Source organism: Heterocephalus glaber, unplaced genomic scaffold, assembly GCF_053883595.1.
Source record: "Heterocephalus glaber isolate CG9 unplaced genomic scaffold, H.glaber_assembly_v1.0 deba00000943, whole genome shotgun sequence".
Lineage (NCBI taxonomy): Eukaryota > Metazoa > Chordata > Mammalia > Rodentia > Bathyergidae > Heterocephalus > Heterocephalus glaber.
The window spans coordinates 7,680,418-7,703,589 of record NW_028258175.1 but is presented as its reverse complement, the minus strand read 5'-3'; the positions used below and the strand labels follow the sequence as shown (position 1 = coordinate 7,703,589).

General features: G+C 38.8%; 1 protein-coding gene across 10 annotated transcripts in view; it reads right to left on the bottom strand.

The window, feature by feature from the left end:
• The window catches only part of Dnah3 (dynein axonemal heavy chain 3), a 173,084-nt gene that overhangs the window by 44,210 nt on the left and 105,702 nt on the right, over positions 1-23,172 (bottom strand). For all 10 annotated transcript variants that reach the window (XR_015450387.1, XM_087208876.1, XM_087208877.1 and 7 more), the window contains 9 exons: positions 10,294-10,397; positions 9,125-9,419; positions 6,904-7,083; positions 5,881-6,004; positions 5,635-5,791; positions 5,251-5,394; positions 4,011-4,677; positions 2,655-2,820; positions 830-1,046 (listed from right to left, as the gene is read on the bottom strand). Coding sequence is in view for 9 of the 10 variants with exons in the window: in XM_087208876.1 (XP_087065002.1) it covers positions 830-1,046; positions 2,655-2,820; positions 4,011-4,677; positions 5,251-5,394; positions 5,635-5,791; positions 5,881-6,004; positions 6,904-7,083; positions 9,125-9,419; positions 10,294-10,397 (2,054 nt within the window). In the remaining variant the exon portion in view is untranslated. The remainder of the gene's footprint in view (positions 1-829; positions 1,047-2,654; positions 2,821-4,010; positions 4,678-5,250; positions 5,395-5,634; positions 5,792-5,880; positions 6,005-6,903; positions 7,084-9,124; positions 9,420-10,293; positions 10,398-23,172) is intronic.

Below are 23,172 nucleotides of genomic sequence, written 5' to 3'. Positions count from 1 at the left end.
GCCCTCAGAGCAGACAGCAGAGGCCACTTCTGATGTTCTCTCCCATTACTGTGTTATAATGTTCAAGGGTTCGTTGTACATAGCCATAGGTTAACTCACTTCAAATCAATCTGTTGCCATAGTTCCTTATTGACACTAAAAATCCATCTCATAACATGGCTCTAATTTTAGATTGTCTAGTGGCTCCAAGCACAAACTAATTAATAACTCATACGCCAGGCACTTCACTGAAGGCTGTATTTGGGTCACTTATTTGATCTTCACAACAGACCTTTGCAGTAAAAACTGTCATCATCCTTGTCTAGAAGAGGAAATGGAGGCCTCAACAAGTGAAATAACATGTTGAAGGTTCTGTAACTGGTAAGTTGGACAGCTGGAATTTGAACCCAGATTTGACCCAGCAAAGCCTACCACCTTCATCCCAGGTACTTTTGTTTGTTTGTTTGTTTGTTTGGTGCCGTGGACCAAACTTGGGACCTTGTGCTTGCGAGGCAGATGGCGGAAGCACTGAGCTAAACCTCCAGCCATCTCAGGTACTTTTAAGGGAACACAGAATACTCTGCTTAAAATAAATAGTACTTTATTGCAATATTTTAAGAAATCAAAATCAATGCCAAAAATGCCATGATGAGCAAAATATTAAAATCATAAACGAAGACAGGATCTTATGGGGCCAGGATTAGAATGAGGCGAGCAAAGTGAGCTCTGCAAATTCAGGTTGGATCCTGTCTTTATTTGGTGCCCTCAAGTGCAGCACCTGATCAAGTGCCTTGCCACATTTGCTCTGTTCTGGCCCCCTTCTTCCCTGTTCTGTTTGGGCAGCACTCACCTGGGAAGCTGCAAAGTCCAGTTTCTCCAAGCCTGTCAGGTATCGGTTCCTCATTGTGTCCACCTCAAGCCTTTTGCTGTTCAGGAGCGTCTTGAAGGTTAGAATCAGTTCAAGGTAGGATGTGGGGGTAACATAGTTATGTCTTCGAAGTGTGTTATAATAATCAAGTGACAGGTTCTTCACACTCTCCTGAAAGTATTTACACATGCAGATGATCCTGCCAAAGATAGCACGACTGTTAGATGGCACTCGATTTCCTACAAGAAAATCTAGTACATCTTAGGAGAAAAACATGAGGGTGTGAGAAGGTACATACACTGGCTATGGCCCACTACAACCCAACAAGTCAAGAGAGCCAAGGTAGAGAAGGAAGAGAGAGGGACTGGAATGATCTCTTCTTACCCCTTGGTTGAGTCACCAAGGGTTAAGCAGGACTTTCTAACCTTTTCTAGTCTAGATTTGCAGAATAATGTTACAAAATGCATAGGATATATAGGATTACCAAGGAAACCAATTACACTGAAACACACTTTTCAAAATATTTTGAAAACTGAATATGCAATATAGTAATATATGTGGTTCTTTATTACTGCACTAAGTCAGGAGTCCATAAACTTTTTCTGGAAAGGATCAGAGAGTGAATATTTTAGTGTTCTGGGGCCACATGATACTTGTCACAAATACTCAGGTCCACAGCTGTAGTTCAAAAACAGCCATAAATACTGAGTAAATGAATGGCCACGGATGTGTTCCAATAAAACTTTATTGACAAAAATAGGCTGTGAATTGAACTTGGCTCATGGACCATAGTTTGCCAGCCACTGTATTAAATAACAAGACTCAGCAGGAGACCTAGAAACCAACATAATTTTGAAGGAAGTATTATAAGTAGGTATCACAACTAAGTAAGTTGTGAAAAGAGTGGTGATTACCACCAGTAACAAAGTCACAGGCCCAGATAGTTGATCTGGGGTTTATGTTTGTCTTCATTATGAAAGGAAATATGTGATATCAGTTGGATGTCTGTAGAAATGATAGTAATTTATCTCCATACATATTCATCAAATAAATTTTAACCATGAGTCCAGGTTAGAGGTTTTCTGGTCTACAGAAGTAAAGTTTACAAGTCTCAAAATGGAATTTAAGACCAATGATACCCTAATCTTGCCTACTTCACTCATTCATTTAATAAACAGTAATTGAACCTACTATGTAGCAGGCACTTGATAAACACTAAGGATATAGGGGGAGACAAAGAAGTTTGATCTCTGCCTTCTTAGGATACTCAGGGTGGTGGACGTTCTCATCACTTCCCTTACTACAGCCAAAACTAATGTGTAAATGAGTGGGCATTTTTGTGTACCTGTGCTTTCTACATAAAAGAGAAAGCTTTTTTCACCCTCACAAGGACCACTTCATTCCCTTGACAGCAAGATCATTCCTGTTGAGAATGCATGTTCTAAGACTACTGATGTAACTAAATTACTATATCAGGTCCTCGTAGTTAGGACAAGAGTGCATCTCCAAGACAATTCTGAACAATGATATTTTATTATTTTCATAAAAGGTGCTTTATTAAATGTCTAACTAAATGTGATTCAATTTAAGAGTAAGACACTGGACCCGGGATTTAGCTCAGTGGTTCTGCTGCCTGCCTCGCAAGCGCAATGTCCCAAGTTTGATCCTCAGTACCAAAAAAAAAAAAAAAAGAGTAAGACTTTTTTTATATGTAAATTGAGAAATCTAAAACAACAATATGAACAGAACAAGCATCTAGATTTTCAACTTGAAATATTCAAGGTACTAAAATGCAGCCAACACTTACTCTGTCCGAATTTTGTCATCAAGCTCCACATCCTTTAGAAATTTGTTGGCCACCAACTCCAGGGCATCAGTAGGCCAGGACTGGAACCAATCAATTGTACAGCAATTGATCAATGAAGGGAACATCCGCAGGCGGTTTCTGAAGGCATCCCCAATTGGACTCATGGCTGATGAAAAGTAAGCTTTGTTAATTCCATTCTTCCAAGGCAGGGGGACAGATAAGCATTTCCAAGGATACTGGTATGCTAAGGTGGGATGTGGGGGGTTATGCATCTTTTGATGCTCCAGGGGTATAGAGATGAGTAGGCATGACAACTGCCTGGGCAGAAAATCAGGGGGTATTTTCTGTAACTTTGAGATGAGATCCCAGTATATCACAATAGCCTTATGACTAACCTGCTATATACAGTTCCTTCTAGATTCTTGGGGTCCCTTAGTTACAGTGGCTGGAGCCCTGTGGCCCGTTTGCTATTATCTCTGCTGGCTCAGACATAAGGAAATCCCAGTTACTTACAGAAGCTGCCAACAGGTTGTTTCTGATGCCATCTCCACCCAACCACAAAGTTCAAGTTCTACATCCCAAATTCCATTCATTATTTACTTAGACTCAGTGTGGTAGGAGGAAGCATACTGCATAAGTGGAAATGTGGGGAGATCAGTGTGGATGAAGAACAGAGAGAGGAGAGCTTGGTTTGATATGAGATGGACTCATAAGACCATAGGTTAGACATTTTAGTCCTTATCTTAACAGAAAGCAATTTCAGTATTTTAATTTGTGTGCATGTATGTGTGGTGTGCATGCATGTGGACACTCACACATACGCAATGATCCTATTCACAATATGATGAAAAGAATCACCCTGGCTCAGTGAAACTGAAAGGTCTAGAACAGACAAGAACAGACATACAACAGTTAGAAAGTTTTAGAGGTGAGATCTGGGAGAGATAATAGTGGCTTAGCTAACATGAGGGTGGTGGAGATGGAGATAAGAAGGTGGATATGAGAGACAGGGAGGATGTAAAAATCAATGGGACCTGGTCAAGAGAAAGAAGTATTCACCACAACTCCTAAGTTTCTGGATAGATTGAGGGTTCCATTCACAGAGAGAGTACCAGGTGTGGTTATGGGCAAGGGCAATATGCTAAAGCACATTCTCAGAGAATTGAAGACAGTGGAATAGGTTCAGGAGGAGTGGGAAACATTGTTAGAGGAACTCCAGGCTGAACCCTGACTGGTGCTTGGTTGGATCAATTGTGGGACCACTGTAAGGGCACTGGGATTAGGGTACTGAGAAGAACCTAAAACACCTGTATTTTTTTTTAAAAAAGGGGGCAAACTGAGTTTGCTCCTTCTCACCAAGCACAATGTGTAGGTTCTTTTTCACCCTCTCAATAAAGAAGTTGTACATAGAAAGAGGAGTGACTTCAATCTTCTCTCCTGATGTTCTGGCTGCCATTTGCATCTTCTCCACAATGTCAGCCTTCTCGTCAGCTGGGAAGATATTGGGCACATCACCCGTGTTTAGAAGCATGTTGATATCCTCAACAAATGACTCATCCTTTATCTGGCTATCAGTGAAGAGGAACACAGTACTCCTGGAGGCCACCCCAACTTGCAGCATGATCTTCTTCAGGTCTTCCCGCCAGTCACTGCCTGTGTAGTTCTTTGTGATCTCAATCTGGTATAGCTCATATGAATTCATGAACGTGGACAGTTTAGTGGCACTCTGCCGTCCACTGCCCCCAATCCCCACCAGGAGCAAATGGCCTTTGTTCTGCTTCAAGACTCTGCAGATCCTGGAGATGTGCTCAATGGCAAATTGGAACATGACCAAGGACATAGGAGCCTTGCTGATGTTGTTGAATTCTTCCAGGTAGTACTCCATGATCACTGTCAGCTGTTTCAGGTCAGTGATCTCATCATAGATTTTATTATCACTGTCTGGCTTGAAGAAATCCCCGAAGAAGAGGCTACGGATGTTATCATCAACAATCTTTCCAGTGGGTGACAAGTGGATGAGCACCTGTGAGAAAGATAAATGTCAGGTGGGCATTCAGCCTGTGGTCTAACCAGGCTGGCACCGGGAGGTGTGAAAGGAGGGAACAGGAGATGCACTTGCTTCTTCTAAGCACATCCTTCAAGTTGCAGTTTGTCATCATGTTTGTTTATTTCCTTATTTCTTTAAAATAGTATGTTAATCTGATTGTTGTAAAGACCATGATGAAAGCACATTAAAGGAAGAATGTGTGTCAGATATTGTGGTGCACACCTATAATCCCAGCTACTTGGGAAGTTGAGGCAAGAGAATTGCAGGTTTAATGCCAGCCTAGACAACTTAAGAGGGAACTTGTCTCAAAATAAAAAGGCCTGGGGATGTAACTCTGGGTTTGATCTTTAGTACCACACCAAAAGAAGTTGGACTAAGTAATATGTGGCCAAATCAAATGACTAGCTGACCCATGCAATACCATTTCCTGAGATTCAGAGAGCAGAGTGGTGAGTTTCTACTGGGAAGAGAGCCTGGAATCTGAGACTAATATTGGTCAAACACTGGAGACCATTTCTGATGTCAAATGATCAAAGGTACCTGACTTACCTTCTCCACAGTCTGCTTGAAGCAATTGGAGGTGGTTTCCTTCACCATGTTGAAGAATACCTGTCTGTCTTCTATGTCAACCAGACGGTCATAAAAGACTCGATAAACCTCATGAATCCAAAGGCGGATAAATTTTTCTACATCCTAAAAATCCAGAGTTAATTATTTGAATGAATGAAACATGATGCCCAAAATGGTAGTTCTCAAGCAGTATCTAAACTTTGGGGTTGAGGTGAGGAGTAAATAAGATAATGCTGGTAAAATACTTTGCATGATGCCTGGCATAGACAAAGTGCTTAATAAAAGCTAGCTACTACCACTCTCATGGCATATGTAAAGATATTGCTAGGCACGTTAACAGAAACTGAAATGATAGTGGCTGACCTGGAGGTGGGTGTGAGGGCAGAGCAGTACCCCCTGGATCACTCGTGAGAAGTCCCTCAGGTTAAAGACGTAATGTGACTTGGAGGGAGTTGGCAAAAAGTTCTCCACTGCAGCTTTATAAATTGTCTTGGTAGCTTGTACCATCATCTTTCCGTACCTTGGGAGGAAGAAAAGGCCAGATCAGTCAAGAACGGGCCAGAAATGGGACACTCAGCCAATATCTAGGAAGACACAAGAACCTCTTACCTTAAGAATATCACGTCAAACCCTTTCCCAAAGTGCCAGTCAGCAATAGAAGAGAAAATCTTGGTTAAAATGTCATCCTCAAAGGTACCGATAGAAATGATATTCAGATGACGAGTGAATCGTCCTGGAAAACACATGCACACTCAAGTTTGCACACATTCACACTTCTAGGACCTAGTGATCCTGGGATATGGGAAAGTTGGTTTTTCCTCCACCTATGTGTTCTGCAGATATGCCATCCAGTGTGTCAGCCTCTAGCCATATGCAGCTATTTAAACTGAAGTTAATTAATACTGAGTGACATTATAAATGGATTTCCACATTCTCCCTCACCACTTTCCAAGTGCTTCTGAGCCTCATGTAACTAGTGGGTCACCATTCTACTCTCTGTCTGTATGAATTCAACTACTTTGATATCGCATATGAATGGAATTATACCATATTGTTCTTTTGTGACCAACTGATTTCACTTAAACTAATGTCTTTAAAATTCATCCACATTGCAGTACCTGTCTTCACTTATATTTTGATTTTTAAAAATCTCTTTTAAAATATTTTCCAGAACTGCTAGATGATAGGGAAGAAAATCTACCCCTATCTATCTACCTATCTATCTATCTATCATCTATTTGCCTGCTATATTATCATTCATTTTGCTAGGCCACTTGGAGTTAGGTATTCTATTTTTGGCAACCTGAAGAATTGTAACAAATATTAAAAGTGACTCTGCATGCACCCTTGATTGACCTCAGAACTAGCCCGTCTCCTGGAACACAAGCCGGCCACACTGAACTCTCCTCTTGATGTGACATTCATTTTTTTCCTTGCACCTAGCCAAAGATTCCTTGCATCCTTTTGTCATCTTCCCATTCTATTCACACAGCTTCCAATATGAAGTCTGGAGCTAAACTAAAGCCCTCCAGCTATATCCTAGACACATTTTGCTCCATGCCCTCTCAACTCAGTGCCCTGTAGGCCAGCTGTGCTCAGTGAGGGAGAGGCTGGGCTCTCTCCTGCACATACCAGTAATGTCATTCCTTCCTCCCCCAGGGGGACCCATGGCCGTCACAAGTAGCATATCCACAATGTCCAGTCTGCTTGTGTCCTTCTTGTCAAACCAGTAACCATGGTCGATCCACTGCCTCAGGAGTTCAATGGCGGGCTGGGCCCCATACACCTCTTTGGCTGGCATGTTGAGGTCATCTGTGGAAAGAAGCCACAGACACATGTTGTAAGTCCATGGATCCTCTGCTCTCACGGAGGTAACAGATCAGTAGCCCCTCCACAGCAGTCTGTGCACAGATGTTTCATCCACACTCAATGCAAGGTTCAGTCAATGGACAAGCTGGCCATTGCGGGGGAGGTTCCTGGGTCCTGGGCTCTCCTGACTTATTGAGATCTCTGCGCATTGCGATTATCTGATGGGTGGACTGACATCAACAGGCCGACATTTAATTTTTCTCATTTCCTTCAACCAAAATGTACTGACTGACTACACTATGTTAGGCATTTTGCTAATTGCTAGCGATATATGACAGTGAAGGTAAACTCCCAGCCAATAGATTCTTTTTTTTTTTAATGGGGGTCTTGCTATGTTACCCAGCCTAGCCTCAAAATCCTGGGCTCACCCAAGTATTCCTTCTGCCTCCACCTCACAAGTACCTGGTAGTACAGGTACTTACAAATGTGATATGGGCCTCATATTACATTTGTGTTATGAGTTTTAGTGGTGCTGGGGATTGAACCCAAGACCTCACATATGCTAAGCACATGCTTTACCACTGAGCTACATCTCTAGCCCTTTTTTATATTTTAAAATTTTGAGACAGCGTTTTACTAATTGACCCGGGCTGGCCTGGAATTTGGGATCCTCCTGCCTTAGCCTCCTGAGTAGCTGAGATTATAGGCTTATGCTACTGCACCCAGTTGAGCAAGGGTTTTTGATAAGTGAAACCAAAATGGCAGAATAGATTATGTGCTTCCTTGGAGGTGGAAATGATGTTTTCCCCAATAAACATTGCTTATTGCTGGCACACAGGAAGCATGCCATAAAATGGAAGGTCTTTTAATTTTTATTCAACAAACATTGAGTATCCAGTTTGTGCCAAGTGACATTTATTTCATCTAATCCAAATACTGACTGTAAAGTCCCTCAGGTCAGGGAGGTTAAGTTGCACTATGGTTTGGGTTAAAAGTGATATTGGAGGGGCTGGGGATTTAGGTCAATGGCACCATGCCTGCTTCGTAAGCTCAAGGTCCTGAGTTTGATTCTTCCTACTGCAAAAAACCAAAAACAAAAAAAAACCAAAAAGTGATATTGGAACCCAAATATGTTTGGCTGTAAAGTTGAAACTGTTTTTAGGGGACACCATAAGGAGGGAGAATAGGATGAAGGAAAGAAGGAAGAGAGGAAAAGAAAAGAAAAATAAATAAAATAGGAAGCTGGTGTTAAGCCTTTCAAGGAGCTGATGAGAGTTGTCAAGGAGATAAATGCATGTGACATTTACAATTAGTACATGAGTTTTAAAGAGAGGTCATGGGATAACTCAGAAGAGTGGTGCAGTATGAGAGCTCCCTGAGTCAGAAATCAGGTAGTGGAAAATATGTCTGACACCAAGAAATCTGGATTTGGATCATGGTTCCAGAATTTTCTAGATGTTTGATCCTGAACAGGGAATTTAACCTTTTGGAGACTCAATTAATAAAGAAAATTATAATAATAATTAATAACCTCATTGGGTTCAGAGGCTCAAATGAAATAAATGAGGAAGTGCTTTGTAAACAAGTAAAGTCCTGAGAAAATTCAGTGTTCTTATTTCAAAAATATTTATTTAGCAACTATTAGGTTTGTTTGTGTGTGATAACATACTTATCTAGGGCAAAATGAAACAAGGGGCTTATCACAAAGTATATGTTGCTCCTGGAGATGCCACACCACAGTCTCCTTCTAGAACTACTATTCACAGGAAGGAAAGAAGGAAGAAAGGGAGGAGAGAGGGAAAGATGGAAGGAAGGAGAGAAGGAAGGGAGGAAAGAGAGGGAGGAAGGAAGGGAAGGTGGAAGGGAAGGTGGTGAGAGAGGAACAGAAGGAGAGGGAAAGAATACTAGATTATATTAACTACAAATATTTTATTTCCTAGAAAGAGGAAAAGGACTGAACAGTGGGCCTACAAAGAAAGGGAAGCTCTGGTTTGCCACAGAGTAGAAGAAGCCAGTTGTGTCCAGACCTAGGCCAATGCCTTACCCACAAACACCACTGATTTCCTCCCTATGGGAGGCCCAAAAAGACCCTTCCGCCTCCGATCCAGCTTGGACATGATGATATCCTGGGTCTGATTGGCTGAAGTCCTGGCAGAGAAATTGATGCAGTTGGGTACATAGACGTTTTTGGGTAGGCGGAGAAGGAAGTTGTTGGTGATGGCTGATTTCCCAGTGCCTGTGGGACCCACAAATAGCATCGGGATCTCATGGTCCATGTAGGTTTTCAAGAAGAAGGACTGCCGGGCTGTCTCCATTGTGGGGATGATGAGCTCTGAGACCTGTACCACAAAGACACGGGGGCATCTTGGTCCTGGACTCGGGGCTGGGTCTTGGCATTCAAGGGTTAGGGTTTGAATTCTAGTTGCATCCCTCATTATCTTTATGACCTTGAGTAAGTTTCTAACTTCCCAGGGCCCTCAGTTTCTCCCTCTGTGAAATGGGAATAATAATGGCAGCTAATATACAGAATTGGTTTGCATCAAATGAGACCATGTAAATGTGGGCATTACTGTTCCTGTTCTGTAGTTGAGGAAACTTGCTATGTAGCCTAGGCTGGTCGTGAACTCGAGGCAATCCTCCTGCCTCAGCCCCCTGAATGCTGGGATTACAGGCCTGTGCCACCAAGCCTGACAACCTCCTGAGCATTATTGATAATAATCAGAACAGCAACAAACATCAATCTAAACCTGACTATGTAACAGATGGTCATGTACACCACCTTCAACCTTTGCAATCATCCTTTAAATAATTTTTCTTTCATTTTATGGTCGAGTGAACTAAGGTAGAGAGCGTGAAGGCTGAGTAATGAATCCAGGTCTCTCTGATTTTAAAGTCTATGCTTTGGAAGGTTTGATCCAACTCATGTTTAAATCTCTTTCTGAAGAAAGCTCTTTAAGGGCTGGGGATTTAGCTCAGTGGTCCTACTGCCTGCCTCATAAGCGCAAGGTCCCGAGTTCGATCCCTGGTACAAAAAAAAAAAAAAAAGAAAGCTCTTTAAAATGCTCACACCTTGGGCTGAGGGTTTAGCTCAGTGGTAGAGCACTTGCCGGGTATGAGCAAGGCCCTGGGTTCCATCCCTAGCACAGCAAAAGAAAAAAAAAAGTTTAAGTAGTTTTAGAGACCAAAGTTCCATAGCCAATGCTTCTCTTTTACCTTTGCATTAACAGGAATGTTTTCCTCCTCTTTGGTGATATACTCAGTCCATGTGTCCCAATGTCCACTACCATGTTTGACGAAAAAAAAGTCATAGATGCTTCCTAGACCCAAAGAAATAGAACAGGTCATCAGCATACCAAAGGTTTACATTGCAGATTTGACACAATTGACTACCTTAACTATCAGTATCCAAATTATACAGGTGGCTTAGTTGTGGTGATATTTTGCTGCTAACTGTATAAATCAAAGCAATAATTTTCAAAGAACAATGAGAAGTGCTGATTATATGTTATTGAATTCATTTTAATAATGTAAACAGCAAGGACTAAAAAAGGAAAGCAATAAATCACTCCAAAACTAGGCATAGTGGCACCTGCCTGTAATTCCAGCCCTTGGTAGGCTCAGACAGGAGGATCCCCGTGAGTTCAAGGCCAGCCTGAATTACATAGTGAAATCCTGTCTCAAAAAGCAAAACAAAACCAAACCCACAGGCAGAAATGACTTTTGATGGCAACCTTTCCAGTCTACCTCCTGCTACCATATTGAAGATGTAGGGACAGACAGATGACAAGGCATTGTATGAGAAAGGGATCATCTGACATATAATATTTTAAAAAGGTGATTCTCAATTAAAAAAATATTTCCCAGCCTTTAAGGAGGTAGCGTCCTCAAAAATCATGTAATCTGATTTTGTTATTGTATTTTAAACTTTTCATTGTGAAAAATTTAAATATTCAAAATAAAGAGAAAAGTATAATAAACTATCCTGTCATCAGCTTCAACGATTAGCAACACTTTGCAACTCTTTTTTTTTTTGGTACTGGGGATCAAACTTGGGACCTTGAGCTTACAGGCAGGCAATGGAACCACTGAGCTAAATCCCCAGCCACCTTGCAACTCTTTTGCAACTCATCCATTTCCCATCACCAACCATCACTATTTCCTTTCTCCCTCCCTTCTTCCTGTTCTTCCTCCCTCTCCTCCTTCTCTCCCTCCTCCTCTTTTCCTCTTTCCCTTCCCTTCATTGCTTATTTTAAAGCAAAACCTGACATCACATAATTTTCCTTGTAAATACACATTCAGTTTGAACCAGTGTCATCAATTTCTTTCTTTCTTTTTTTTTTGGCACCGGGGATCAAACTCGGGTCCTTGCGCTTGCGGAGCAGGAGGCGAAACCACTGAGCTAAATCCCTGGAACCCCATCATCAATTTCTTTATGAAAGCACAGGTTCCCCTCAATCTTCTTCCCCGCTGCCTCTCTTCTGGCTTGTTTTGCTGTTGTGGATGATAGAACTTTTATTCTGCTTGGGTTTATAATGTTCATGTCTTGTTCTGCAGCCATAATTTTCCCATTCCTTAGTCTTAGGTCTATACAGTATTTAAAGAATTCAATTCTTAGGAGTTAGGCCTTTTAACACAGAACATTTAGGATTTCTTTGTTTTGATTCATTTTTTAGTTTCTTTCATTTCTTAGTTGGTCGATTTCATTTTCTTCTCAAGAAGAGGCTTATGGGTGGTTGATTCTCTCAGTCTCTGCATGTTTGAGAATTCTGCCTGTTGCTTTTGTGTTTTAACAGAGATTCGGCTGAGAATATCACATTTTGCAGAAATATTTAAATTCTGTTTTCTTATATTTTAAGTTGCTGGGCAGAAGCTGAGGGAGGCCTGTCAATATTTTTCCCTATTGACTTTTTTTTTTTTTTAATAAACTACTTCCCTGACAGAATCTCTTTTAACTTAGAAATCTAATAATTTAATGAGGTTATATTTTTTGGTCAGTTATTCTGTATTAATTTTTCTTGGAACACATCATATTCTTACAATTTATAGAATACATCTTCATTTTAGGAAAAATTTCTGCATTTATATCTTTGTGTATATTGTTTAGAGTATTTACTGGGTTTCCCACTTCAGGGATTAACAATTTTTTGGTCTTCATGTCTATCATGTTGTCTCTAATTGCTTCAACATCTACCTTTTTCTTCCACAGTATGTGTAATTATTTCAGACTTTTCCTTTAAGACATTTGTTAGAAGTCTAGCCTCATATATTTTCTTCCTCACTGGTTGTAATTCAATTACCAGGCCATTAATAGCCTTATTTGGTTTTCAGTTTGTTTTTTTGGGTCGTCAATCTTTTTTATAACCCCAGTTATAACCTTTTTAGACCTTCATGGAAATATAACTCATATACCATATAATTCAACCATTTCAACGTACAATTCAATAGCTGAATAAAAATATATGGCTATGTGAATGTGGTGATAGAGACTTGTGAATCATTACCACAGTAAATATCAGAACCTCTCATGACACCAAAAGGAGCCCCAATAATCCTTAGCTGTCACCCCCCAAATCTCTGCCCCCCACCTCATCCTCTGCCACCCAGCACTAGGCAATCACTTAATCCACTTTCAGTCTTTATAGATTCACCTGTTCTGTACATTTCCTATAAGTGACATCACAGTATGTGCTCTTTTGTGACTGGCTTCTTTCATTTGTAATGTTTTGAGGTTTTTCCGTATTGTAGCATATATAGAATGCTGCATTTCTTTTTACTGCTGAAAAGTATTCTATTATATGGATATACCATATTTTATTTAACCATTCATCAGTTGACGGATATTTAAATTCTATTTAATATATGGATATACCATATTTTATTTAACCATTCATCAGTTGATGGATATTTAGATTCTATTTAACATTTTTTCTTTTTGTCTTGTTCATTTGGTTTGTTTTGCAGTATTGGGGGTTAAAACTATGTTCTTGCACATGCTAGGCAAGAGCTCTACAGCAGAGATATATATCACCACATCTTTTAATTTTTTACTTTGAGACAGGGTCTCATTAAGTTGCCTAGGTTGGCCTTTGCAATCTTCCTGCTTCAGCCTCTTAAGTAGCTGGGATTAGACATATCTATCTTTTTTTTTTAACCACCATCCCATACCATTCAACAGAAATATTTTGTTTCTTCATATTTTCTATTTCTTTCTCCCCCATTTCTATCTATCTCTATCTCTTATCTTTGCACAACTGCCTTACCACTGTTGCTCTGATATAGTTAGGAATTCTTAAATTTATCCAATATTATCTTGGACCAACTTATCTTACCTTTTCTGGCCACGATTCAAAGTTGGTGTGTGGCTTTTTTTTTTTCTGTATCCTGAGGCTATAAGGATTAGATAAAGGGAAATAATCTGTTGTCCCTAGGAAATTCCAAGGGAATCTGGGCTCTGCACTCTGTCCCTGAAATTTGGCTATCTTGAACCATGAACCCATTTCTCTCCCCACAGTTAACTAGTGACAAGCCCCACTCCTGTAGGATTCAGCTCACATTGCCACCCAGCATGGGATTCTGGATAATGGGAGCTCTGGGAGTTCCCCCCACCCAAAGTTCTTATCATTATGGAGGGACCTCTCTGATTAAAGGTTATATCTGACCTTTTCTGCAGCTGCCCAGCCACCACCAGAGTCCACCTTTCTCCACATTGGTGAGGACCAGTGAGAACTCCTAGGCTTTGGACAACCCACCTGCTTTCCTCTGTGCAGTACCATTAGCAGCTCAATGAGCAATGAGGTGGGTTGAGAGATGCACTATACCAGAATCTTAGGTTTCTCACTTTGTCCACCACATTCCAATATTTATAGAATTAAGTTGTAACTCTTTTTTGGTTATTGCTGGGGAAGTTTTGGATTTAAAAATTCTGATGTTAATTTCATTAGGTATTAAAGATGGGAGTCAATTTGGAGCATCACTTTTAGATAACGGTCTGTTACTATGCTTCCAAGAGCTAATAAATGTTCTCTAAGTCAGAAATCCCATTTCTGGGAATTTGTCGTAAGGAAACAATTCACAATGAAAATAATCTGTATACATGAGTATGCAACACCATCTGTGATAGCAAGGAAATATCTTATATGTTCTACATAGCAGACCAATGAAAATTATGTCTCATGAGATGGACAGAATATTTTTGTTATTAAAATGTCATTTTTTCAAAAACTAAGCATCAGCATAGAAAATGTTTAAAGAAACAGTGCCACATGGAAAAGACTGAAAATGAATATATACATACCGTTTGAAAATTATGTAACAAGATGAAAGCAGGTGAATAAACAAGAGAAAGTATTTATTTTTGAAAAGTGAAATATCTGTGATAGGATTGTATGAACAAAAGATACTTTTTGATCATTTTTCTTTATTAGAATTGTTTTTACAAGAAAGAAAAGGACACTACAAGTGTAAGTTAATAAAACTTTCTCCTTCCCTTACTGATATTGAGCTAGAGCTAATTTGTGCCTTGATTCAGGTACAGTTAAGGCAAACAGAAAAGATTTAACTGAGTGAAAGTGGATTTACCAGCTGTGTGACTTTGGGCAAAATTACCTTTTTTAAAGGTTGCCATTTGTACAACTGTAAAATGGGCCTGATTTTATGTTGAGCTTAGAAATCACCATGGAGTGTAAGGTATATATGTCGACCATTTAGCATAGTTCTGGGCACACAGAAAGACACTTGGTAACTGTTCGTCCTAGGTCTATTTGGTTCTCATCAGAATAATGGTTCTCATTTTTTTTGCATTGTGATTGTAACTCAAACTCTGGTTTGTGCTCAGGGGTAGGAAAGGGAGAATAGTAGAAATGCAAAAAGATAAATGATTTTCATTACCTCTGAATATTCCTCATTCCAGCTCCTGGAGAATAAAACAAATGTTTCAACGGAGAAATAAGTGACTTTTCAAAAGTCACACAACGAATGGGTGAATAGAGGGAAATATATCATTTTTTGGACACATCAATCCCTGGTTGACAAATAAGGATCCCTGTCAGATGATTGAACCTAATCTTAAGAACCCCCCTAAAGTGCTGCTTGTTTCCCTTAAGTGTAGTTTCTTTGAAATTTACTTGAGTGATTACCCCATGACTCCTAGATCATGAAAAACCCAGGAAATGATGTTCCTCAAAGTTAGGGAAGGCTATTTGGTGTCCTCACATTTAGAAGTTTAATCCTGGGCCCCTATGAAAGGCTACAAAGGCACTTTAACTATTTTAAGATGGTTACAGGAAAGTACAATCAAAGCCAGATTGTACAAGAGGCCATATATTACATAATTCCACATATATGAACTACCAAGAAAAGACAAATCTGTAGAGAGTAGATGACTGGTTGCATGGGGCTGAGGATGAGAACAGGGGTTAATTGAATACAGTCATGAAGAATCTAATGGGGTAAAAAAAAAAAAGGTCTAAAACTGGATTATGATAATGGTTGTACAACTAGGAAAACTTACTAAAATCACCAGTTTGTATATTCAAGTGGGTGAGTTTTATTGTATATAAATTACATCTTGATAAAGTCATTATATAAAAAAGGAAATATACTCAGGCCCCGAAAAGCATGCTTTTTGAGTCAAATGGGTTCTGACTAGGAGTTTCTCAATTTCCCACTAACATATTTTTGAAGGCACAGGAGAAAAAAGAGGAATGATATCACTGTAAACAAAAACGGAAAGAGCCTGGGCAAAATCTCTTCTAAGCAGAAAGCAGACAAGCTGAATTGAGAAAATGCTATGATTTGGATAAGTGTCCCCCAAAGCTCATATGCTGGAGATGTGCTCACTAGCCCACAGGCCTACGAGGAAATGGTGGAGCATTTAGGAGGGGGATCCTGTGGGAGAAACTGAGGTCATTGGGGCATTCCTGTGAAGGGGACTGTGGACTCCATCCCCTCTTCGTTCTCCTCTTGATATGAGCTACCATGATGTGAGCAACTTTCTCTGCCATGTGCTCCTGCCGTGATTCACTGCCTTGCCACAGCCCCAAAAGCAATAGGCCAACTAACCATGCACTGAAACCTCCAAAATTGTGGACATAAACTTTTCCTCCTTTAAAATTGATTATCTCAGGTATTTGGTACAGCAATAGAAATCTGACTAGCACAGGAATGAATCAAGAGACTACATGAGGAAAGGCAGGAAAGTCCCTCAGGTCTCTCTCTCTTCAGTAGATGCCCCATGATGCAGAGATGTGGTTACACACAACACAGAAAATAAGGCAGCTGTTCACCTGTATGATAGCTACTATTCTGGGAGGACTGTCTCATCATCCTCTTGTCCTCGCTCACTAGGTTATTTTTTAGTAGCTGACAGGCCAGCAGAGTCACAGACCACAATGCATAAAGAAGGAGACAGCAGTGACACCTTAAATCTAGTGAGGTATGGTCCTTCACAGTAAAAAGCCACAGAGCCCCTTGGTCGAGGAATTTCCATTGTGTTAAATGTTTACAGATGAAACAAATGGAAAAAGCTGTTTCCAACAGATGGCATTAGTGAATCACACATGGGTACTGGATTTTGGCTATCCCACTGTTCCTTTAACTGGAGTGAGTTTACAGCACTTGTATTCACTTTCAAGGTGTTTTATGAATATTATTTACCCCAGTCATGTCCAAAGTAATGATAATTCTGAAAATTAGCAGGAAGAAAGAAGTATGTATCTATCTAGGAGACAAAAGTGTAATTTAACTTTCCATAAATGTGTCCATGTTGGTCACTTGTAATGCATCATGTTAGTCTTACCAACTACCTTTTCCAAACTAAACTTGTTTTTAAGTAAGTAGTTGCTTCAAAAGAAGATAGACACAGATGCCAGTTAGCAATGCAAGCAGTGAAATATGGTCTCTTTAATACTACACAGGAGAGTAGGCTATGGAAGGAGGAAATGAGGACATCACAGTAGACAGCAGATATTATAAGAAAGTTATGTAGAACTTGAGTGGGAGCTGTGGACGTTACTGACCCTCTCCTGGCAAGAGAGAAGGAAAACTGTCATCACAAAGTCGGCCAAGAGTGGGGTCAAAATAGGGCCAAAAGTGGGGGCAACTCATACACTGTCTCTGTAGATGCAGGGCAAAAACAGCCTGAAGTGAAGGAGGTGGAAGGCCAAAAACAATATATGGAACCTGGGAAAAAAATATTGCAATGAAAAGGAGCCATACTAGCCTGAAGAATATATCTCTGATACTTTAATTCATGACTGGAAACTGGTTCAGGGAAACTGGTATCCTCAATAAGGTACAACAAGCTGGGTTTGATGGCACACATGTGTAATCCCACAGCACTTTGGGAGGCTGAGACAGGTGAACTGCAACTTTGAGCCCAGCTTGGACAACTTAACAAGATCCTGTCTCAAAATAAAAATAAAAAGGATTGGAGATATAACTCAAAGTGAAGGTCCTGAGACCAATCCCTGTTACCACAAAAATAAGCAAATAAAGTCAAAAAATTTTATAATTTATAAAATTCATGTAACATTTTCAATGTACCATGATTTATTCTAAGCGTTCTTACATGTATTAACTCATTCAGTTTTTCCAAAACACTACAAATATGTCCTATTATTACTGTATACATTTTGTAATTGTGGAAACTGAGGGGGCTAAGGAATCTGCTCAAGTTCACTCAACTAGTTAAGTGTTGGAGTTAGAATTTCAGCTCTGACCATTTCAATCCACAGTCTGTGTTTTTATTTTTGCACTAAGAAAGGATGGCAAGGAAACAAGAATTACAAAAGCAGAATTAAAAATCATTCAAGGCAGTAAGAGACTAATTGAAGTTGTGAGGGACTGATATTAAAATACAAAGTCCCCCTAGAAAGGGGAAAAACACAAGGCAAGAGGAGACAATAGACACAGAAACTGGAGAATAAAATTTTCCTTTGCTGACTGAAAGGATGGATCACATTCCAGGCAGAATAAATAAAAGGAGACCCACATCTAGACATAGTCTGTCAAAACAGAGACAAAACCTAGAATACAACATTAAATACACAACATATGAAAAACAAACTACTGTTATATATAAAATTCAGCCTTACAATTAAAAAAGAAATTTAGATTCTATTTTCATATTTCAAATGTGAAAAGAGTGACAAAATATATGGGGCAAAATGAATAGGGCTTTAAGAGGAAAAAACCAATCCAACATTATAATCGGACAAGTTGAGGCCCCTCTATCAGTAACTGACAAACAGAAAACAAGTGAAAACATAATTAAACTGAACATCACCATTAATCAACTGGATCCAAATGACAGTGACAGACGACTTCTCTTGTGGATTAAATCAAGAATGCCCCCCAAAGTTTGCATACACTCAGAGACAGGCCTTAAGGAACAGGCGGTATCATGGGGACAATATAGTAGACCTCCTGTTTGGAGGTGGGGTCTGGTTGGAAGAGCCGCATCCCTGAGGGGTTGATCTCAAAGGGTATTTCTCTCTCTCCAGTCCTCTCTTCTTTCTCTCTGCCCTCTGCCCACCATGAGACAAGCAGCTTTCCTCCACCCAAGACCTTCTACAATACTGTTTTCTGCATTTGAAACTGCCAAACATGGACAGAAATCTCTAAAACGTGAGCCAGAAGTAAACCTCTCCTCATTTAAGTTCTAGGTGTATTATATCTCAGTGATGAGAAAGTGACTAAGACAACTTCATCTGACCATGGCAGACTACGATCCTTTTCAAGCTCACATGGGACATTCACTGAGAAGCCACATTCTTGGCCATAAAATGCTTTAATACATTTAAAGGAATAGATATCATACAATGTATTCTTTCAGGCCACAATGGAATTAAACTAAAAATCAGTAAGAAAAGATAGTTAGGAAATCCCAAAATACTTTGAGATTTAACAATATATTTCAAAATAACACATAGGTCAAAGAAATCTCAAAAGAAATTTTAAAATAGTATGAACTAAGTGAATGGAAATAAAAATACAACTTTTCAAGGGCCATTGTTTGCAATAAATGCAAAACACAGAGGGAATTTTATAGCAGAGATTACATTTATTAGAAAGGGAGAAGTATCTAAAATCAATAAGCATCTATTCTAGGAAGTTGGAAAGAGAACAAGTTAAATCCAAAAAAAGTAGAAAAGAAATGATGAAAAATATAGCAGAAATCAATGAAATTGAGTAGAAATCAATAGAAAAAAAATCAACAAAATCAAAAGCTTAAAAAAACCTAAAGGTTTAAGCAGGGCATGATGGTGTACATCTGTAATCCCAGCACTCATGAGGCTGAGGCAGGAGGATTGCTGTGAGTTGGAGGACATCCTTGGTTACATAGTGAGTTCAAGGCTAGCCTGCACTACAAAGTGAGATCTTGTCTCAAACAAGATTTAATATACCAAACAATTTAATAAAATTTATAAACCTCTAGCCAGTCTTGCTAAGAAAAATAAGATACAAAGTATTAATATCAGAAATGAAAAAGTGCATCACTACTAATTCCATGGACATTAAGAGGATAATAAAGGTATATTATGAATAACTCTATACCCACAAATTTGATAATTTAAATTAATAGACAAATTCCTTAAGAGACATACTCTGTCAAAACTCACAGGAGAAACACAATTTGAATAAGCCTTAACTTATTAAATAAATTGAATCCATAGTTAATAACCTCCAAAAAACAAAGCATCAGCCCCAGATGGGTTAACTGGTGAATTTCATAAAACATTTAAGAAAGAAATGATGCCAACTTGACAATTTCTTCCAGAAAATAAATGCAGAGAGAACACTTTGTAACTCATTCTGTGAGGTCAGTGTTGTCCTAATACCAAAACCAGACAATGACATTACAGAAAGAAAAACTATAGATTAATATCTCTCAGCAATACAGATACCAAAATCCACAACCAAACGTTATCAAGCAAAATCCAACAATATATAAAAAGAATTATAGCCAGGCATGATGGTGCACTTCTATACTCCCAGTGTTCTGGGAGGCTGAGGCAGGGGGATCTCAAGTTTGAGCTCAGCCTGGGAAAAGCAGTGATTTAGCAAGACACTGTCTCAAAATAAAAAAGGTTGGGGACATTCAGTGAAAAGGACCTGGGTTCAATCCCCAGTACTATAAAAAATAATTATATGCCATAACAAAGTGGGATTTATTCTACATGTATAAACCTGGTGTTCAACATTTGAAAAATCAATGTAATTCACTTCATCAATAGGCTAAAGAAGAAAAATTATATGATCATTTTAATATATTAAGACAAAGCAGTGTATAAAATTCAATACTCACTCTTGATAAAAAAAATCTCAGTAGGGAATAGAGAAAACTTAAATTTGATAAATAATATCAACAAAAAAATTTACAGATGACATCATTCTTAGCATCAAAAACTAGCTGCTTTCCTCCAAATACTGGGCACAAGTTAATGATGTCCCCTCTCATCACTTCAGTTTAAAACCATACTGAATATCTTACTAATGGAGTAAAACAAGAAAAGGAAATAAAAGATTAGTCCAGGAGACATAGAAGTATATCTGCTTGTAGATGACATGGTTATCTAGAATTAATGAAAAACTTCTGGAACTTACTAGTAATTACAGCAAGGTTTGCAGGATACAAAATTAATACTGTATACAAAAGTCAACTGATTTCATACATACCAGCAATGAGTAAGTGGAATTTGAAATTTAAATACAATACCATTTACACTAGCACCAAAAAGAGAGAAGTCCAAAACTAATTTTAAAAAGTTCAAGATCTATATGAGGAAAATGACAAAACTGATCAAAGAAATCAAAGAAGGAGCTGGGTGTGTGGTTATGTAAGCCTATAACCCCAGAACTCTGGCAGGCTGAGACAGGAGGATCACAACTTCAACCCCAGCCTGGGCAATTTAGTGGGATCCTGTGTCAAAGTAAAAATATTTTAATAAAGAGGTAGGGAGGTAGCTCAATGTGAAGGTCCTGGGTTTAATACCCAGTACTGCAAATAAAACAAAACAACAAAAAAACAGATATCCAAGAAGGTCTAAATAAATGGAGAGATCCATGTTATGGATAGAAAGATTTAAAATTATTAGGATGTTTCATCTTCTTGACTTGATCTATGGATTCAAGACAACCTCAATACACAGTAAATCCAAGCAAGTGAAAATTGACAAACTGATTTTCAAATTTACATAGAAAGTCAAAAGACTCAAGGTAACCAACACAGCATTGAGGAAGAACAAGCTTGGAGGACTGACATCATCCAGCTTCAAGTTTTACTATGAAACTACAGCAATCAGCATGTATTATATTGATAAAAAGCAAAGAGATCAATGGAACAGGCTACAGAGCACAAAATAAATCCAACAAATATAATCAAGTGATCTTTGACAAAGGATCAACTTGGAACAAGTAGACATCTATATGTCAAAAAAAAAATCTACACACAGACCTTACATCTACCAAAAAAATTAATTCAGATGAGTAATTACTTTAATATAAAACACAAGACTAAAAAATAACCAGAAAAAAATTTACATAACTTTGACTTTGGTGATAGCTTTTTAGACACAAAACTTTTAAATACATAAGCATGGTCGGTGAAAGAAAAATATTGATAAAGTTGGACTTCGTTAAAATTAAAAATGTCTGGGGCCGGGGATTTAGCTCAATGGTTCCGTTGCGTGCCTCACAAGTGCAAGGTCCTGAGTTTGATCCCCAGTATCAAAAAAATAAATATGTCTGCTCCGCAAAAGACACTGTTGATGAAACGATAAGCCACAATATGGGATACAAGACCTATAAAACATATACCTAATTAAGGACTTGTACCTCACATACACAAAGAATTCTTAAACCTCAATGATAAGAAAACAATCCAGGGCCAGGGGTTTGGCTCAGTGGTTCCTCTGCCTGCCTTGCTAGCGCACGGTCCTGAGTTCAATCCCCGGTACCAAAAAGAAAACAATCCAAGTAAAAAATGGACAAAAGATCTGAACAGACATCTCACCAAAGAGCATCCAGAGAAGGCAAAAAAGAACATGAGAAGACTTTAACATTATATTCATTAGGGAATTGCAAATTAAAACAACAGGACACTACTACACATCTGTTAAGATGTCTAAAACTCAAAACACAGATAAGCCAACAGCAACTCTCTGTCATTGCTGCTGGAAACGCAAAATGGTAAAGGCACTTTGGAGGACGGCTTGGTAGTTTCTTTAAAAGCTAAACATAGATTTAATATATCATCCAGCAATTGCACTCTTAGGTACTTACCAAATGAGGTAATTAAAAACATGTCCACAAAACCCTTTACATGAATATTTATAGCTGATTTATTTATAATTACAACAATTGGAATAAACCAAAGTGTTCTTTAATAGGTGAACAGATATACACACATACAATGGAATATTATTCAGTGATTTTTTTTCAAAATAAGCTATCAAGGCACAAAAAGTGTGGAGGAAACAATTGCATTATTAAGTGAAATAAGCTAGTCTAAAAAGGTCACATACTGGATTTTTCCAAGCAAATCACATCCTGGAGAAAATGAACAGATCAGTGGTTGCCAGGAGCTCAGGGGGAGGTGGGGAGGATGAACAAGGGGAGCACAGGGGCCTTGGAGAGTGATACATGATATCATGCCTTTGTCAAAGCCCACCAAATTATACAATACAGAGAGTGAAACTTGCTGTGTGCTATGGACTTTGTTATTAACTCTCAATAAGGGTCCATCAATTGTACCTATAATGCCATAGTGCAAGGTGTTAATAACAGGGAGCTGGTTTGTGTGAGTGAGGTGAGGGGTATACAACAGCTCTGCACTTTCTGCACAGCTTTTCTATAAACCAAAACTCCATCAAACTTTTTTAAATGAATAAAATCAACAAGATGCTATTTCCGATTTCAAATTGCCCAAAATTTCAAAAACAGTGTCAGTAAGGACAGAAGGAAAATTCATCAATCAAAAGCTTTAAATTATTATTGACGTACTGATTTAGTAATTTTCTTTCTTGGAAGCAATCCTAAGAAAATAAACACGGATTAAGCAAATGTTGCTTATCACAACAAATGGTATAAAAA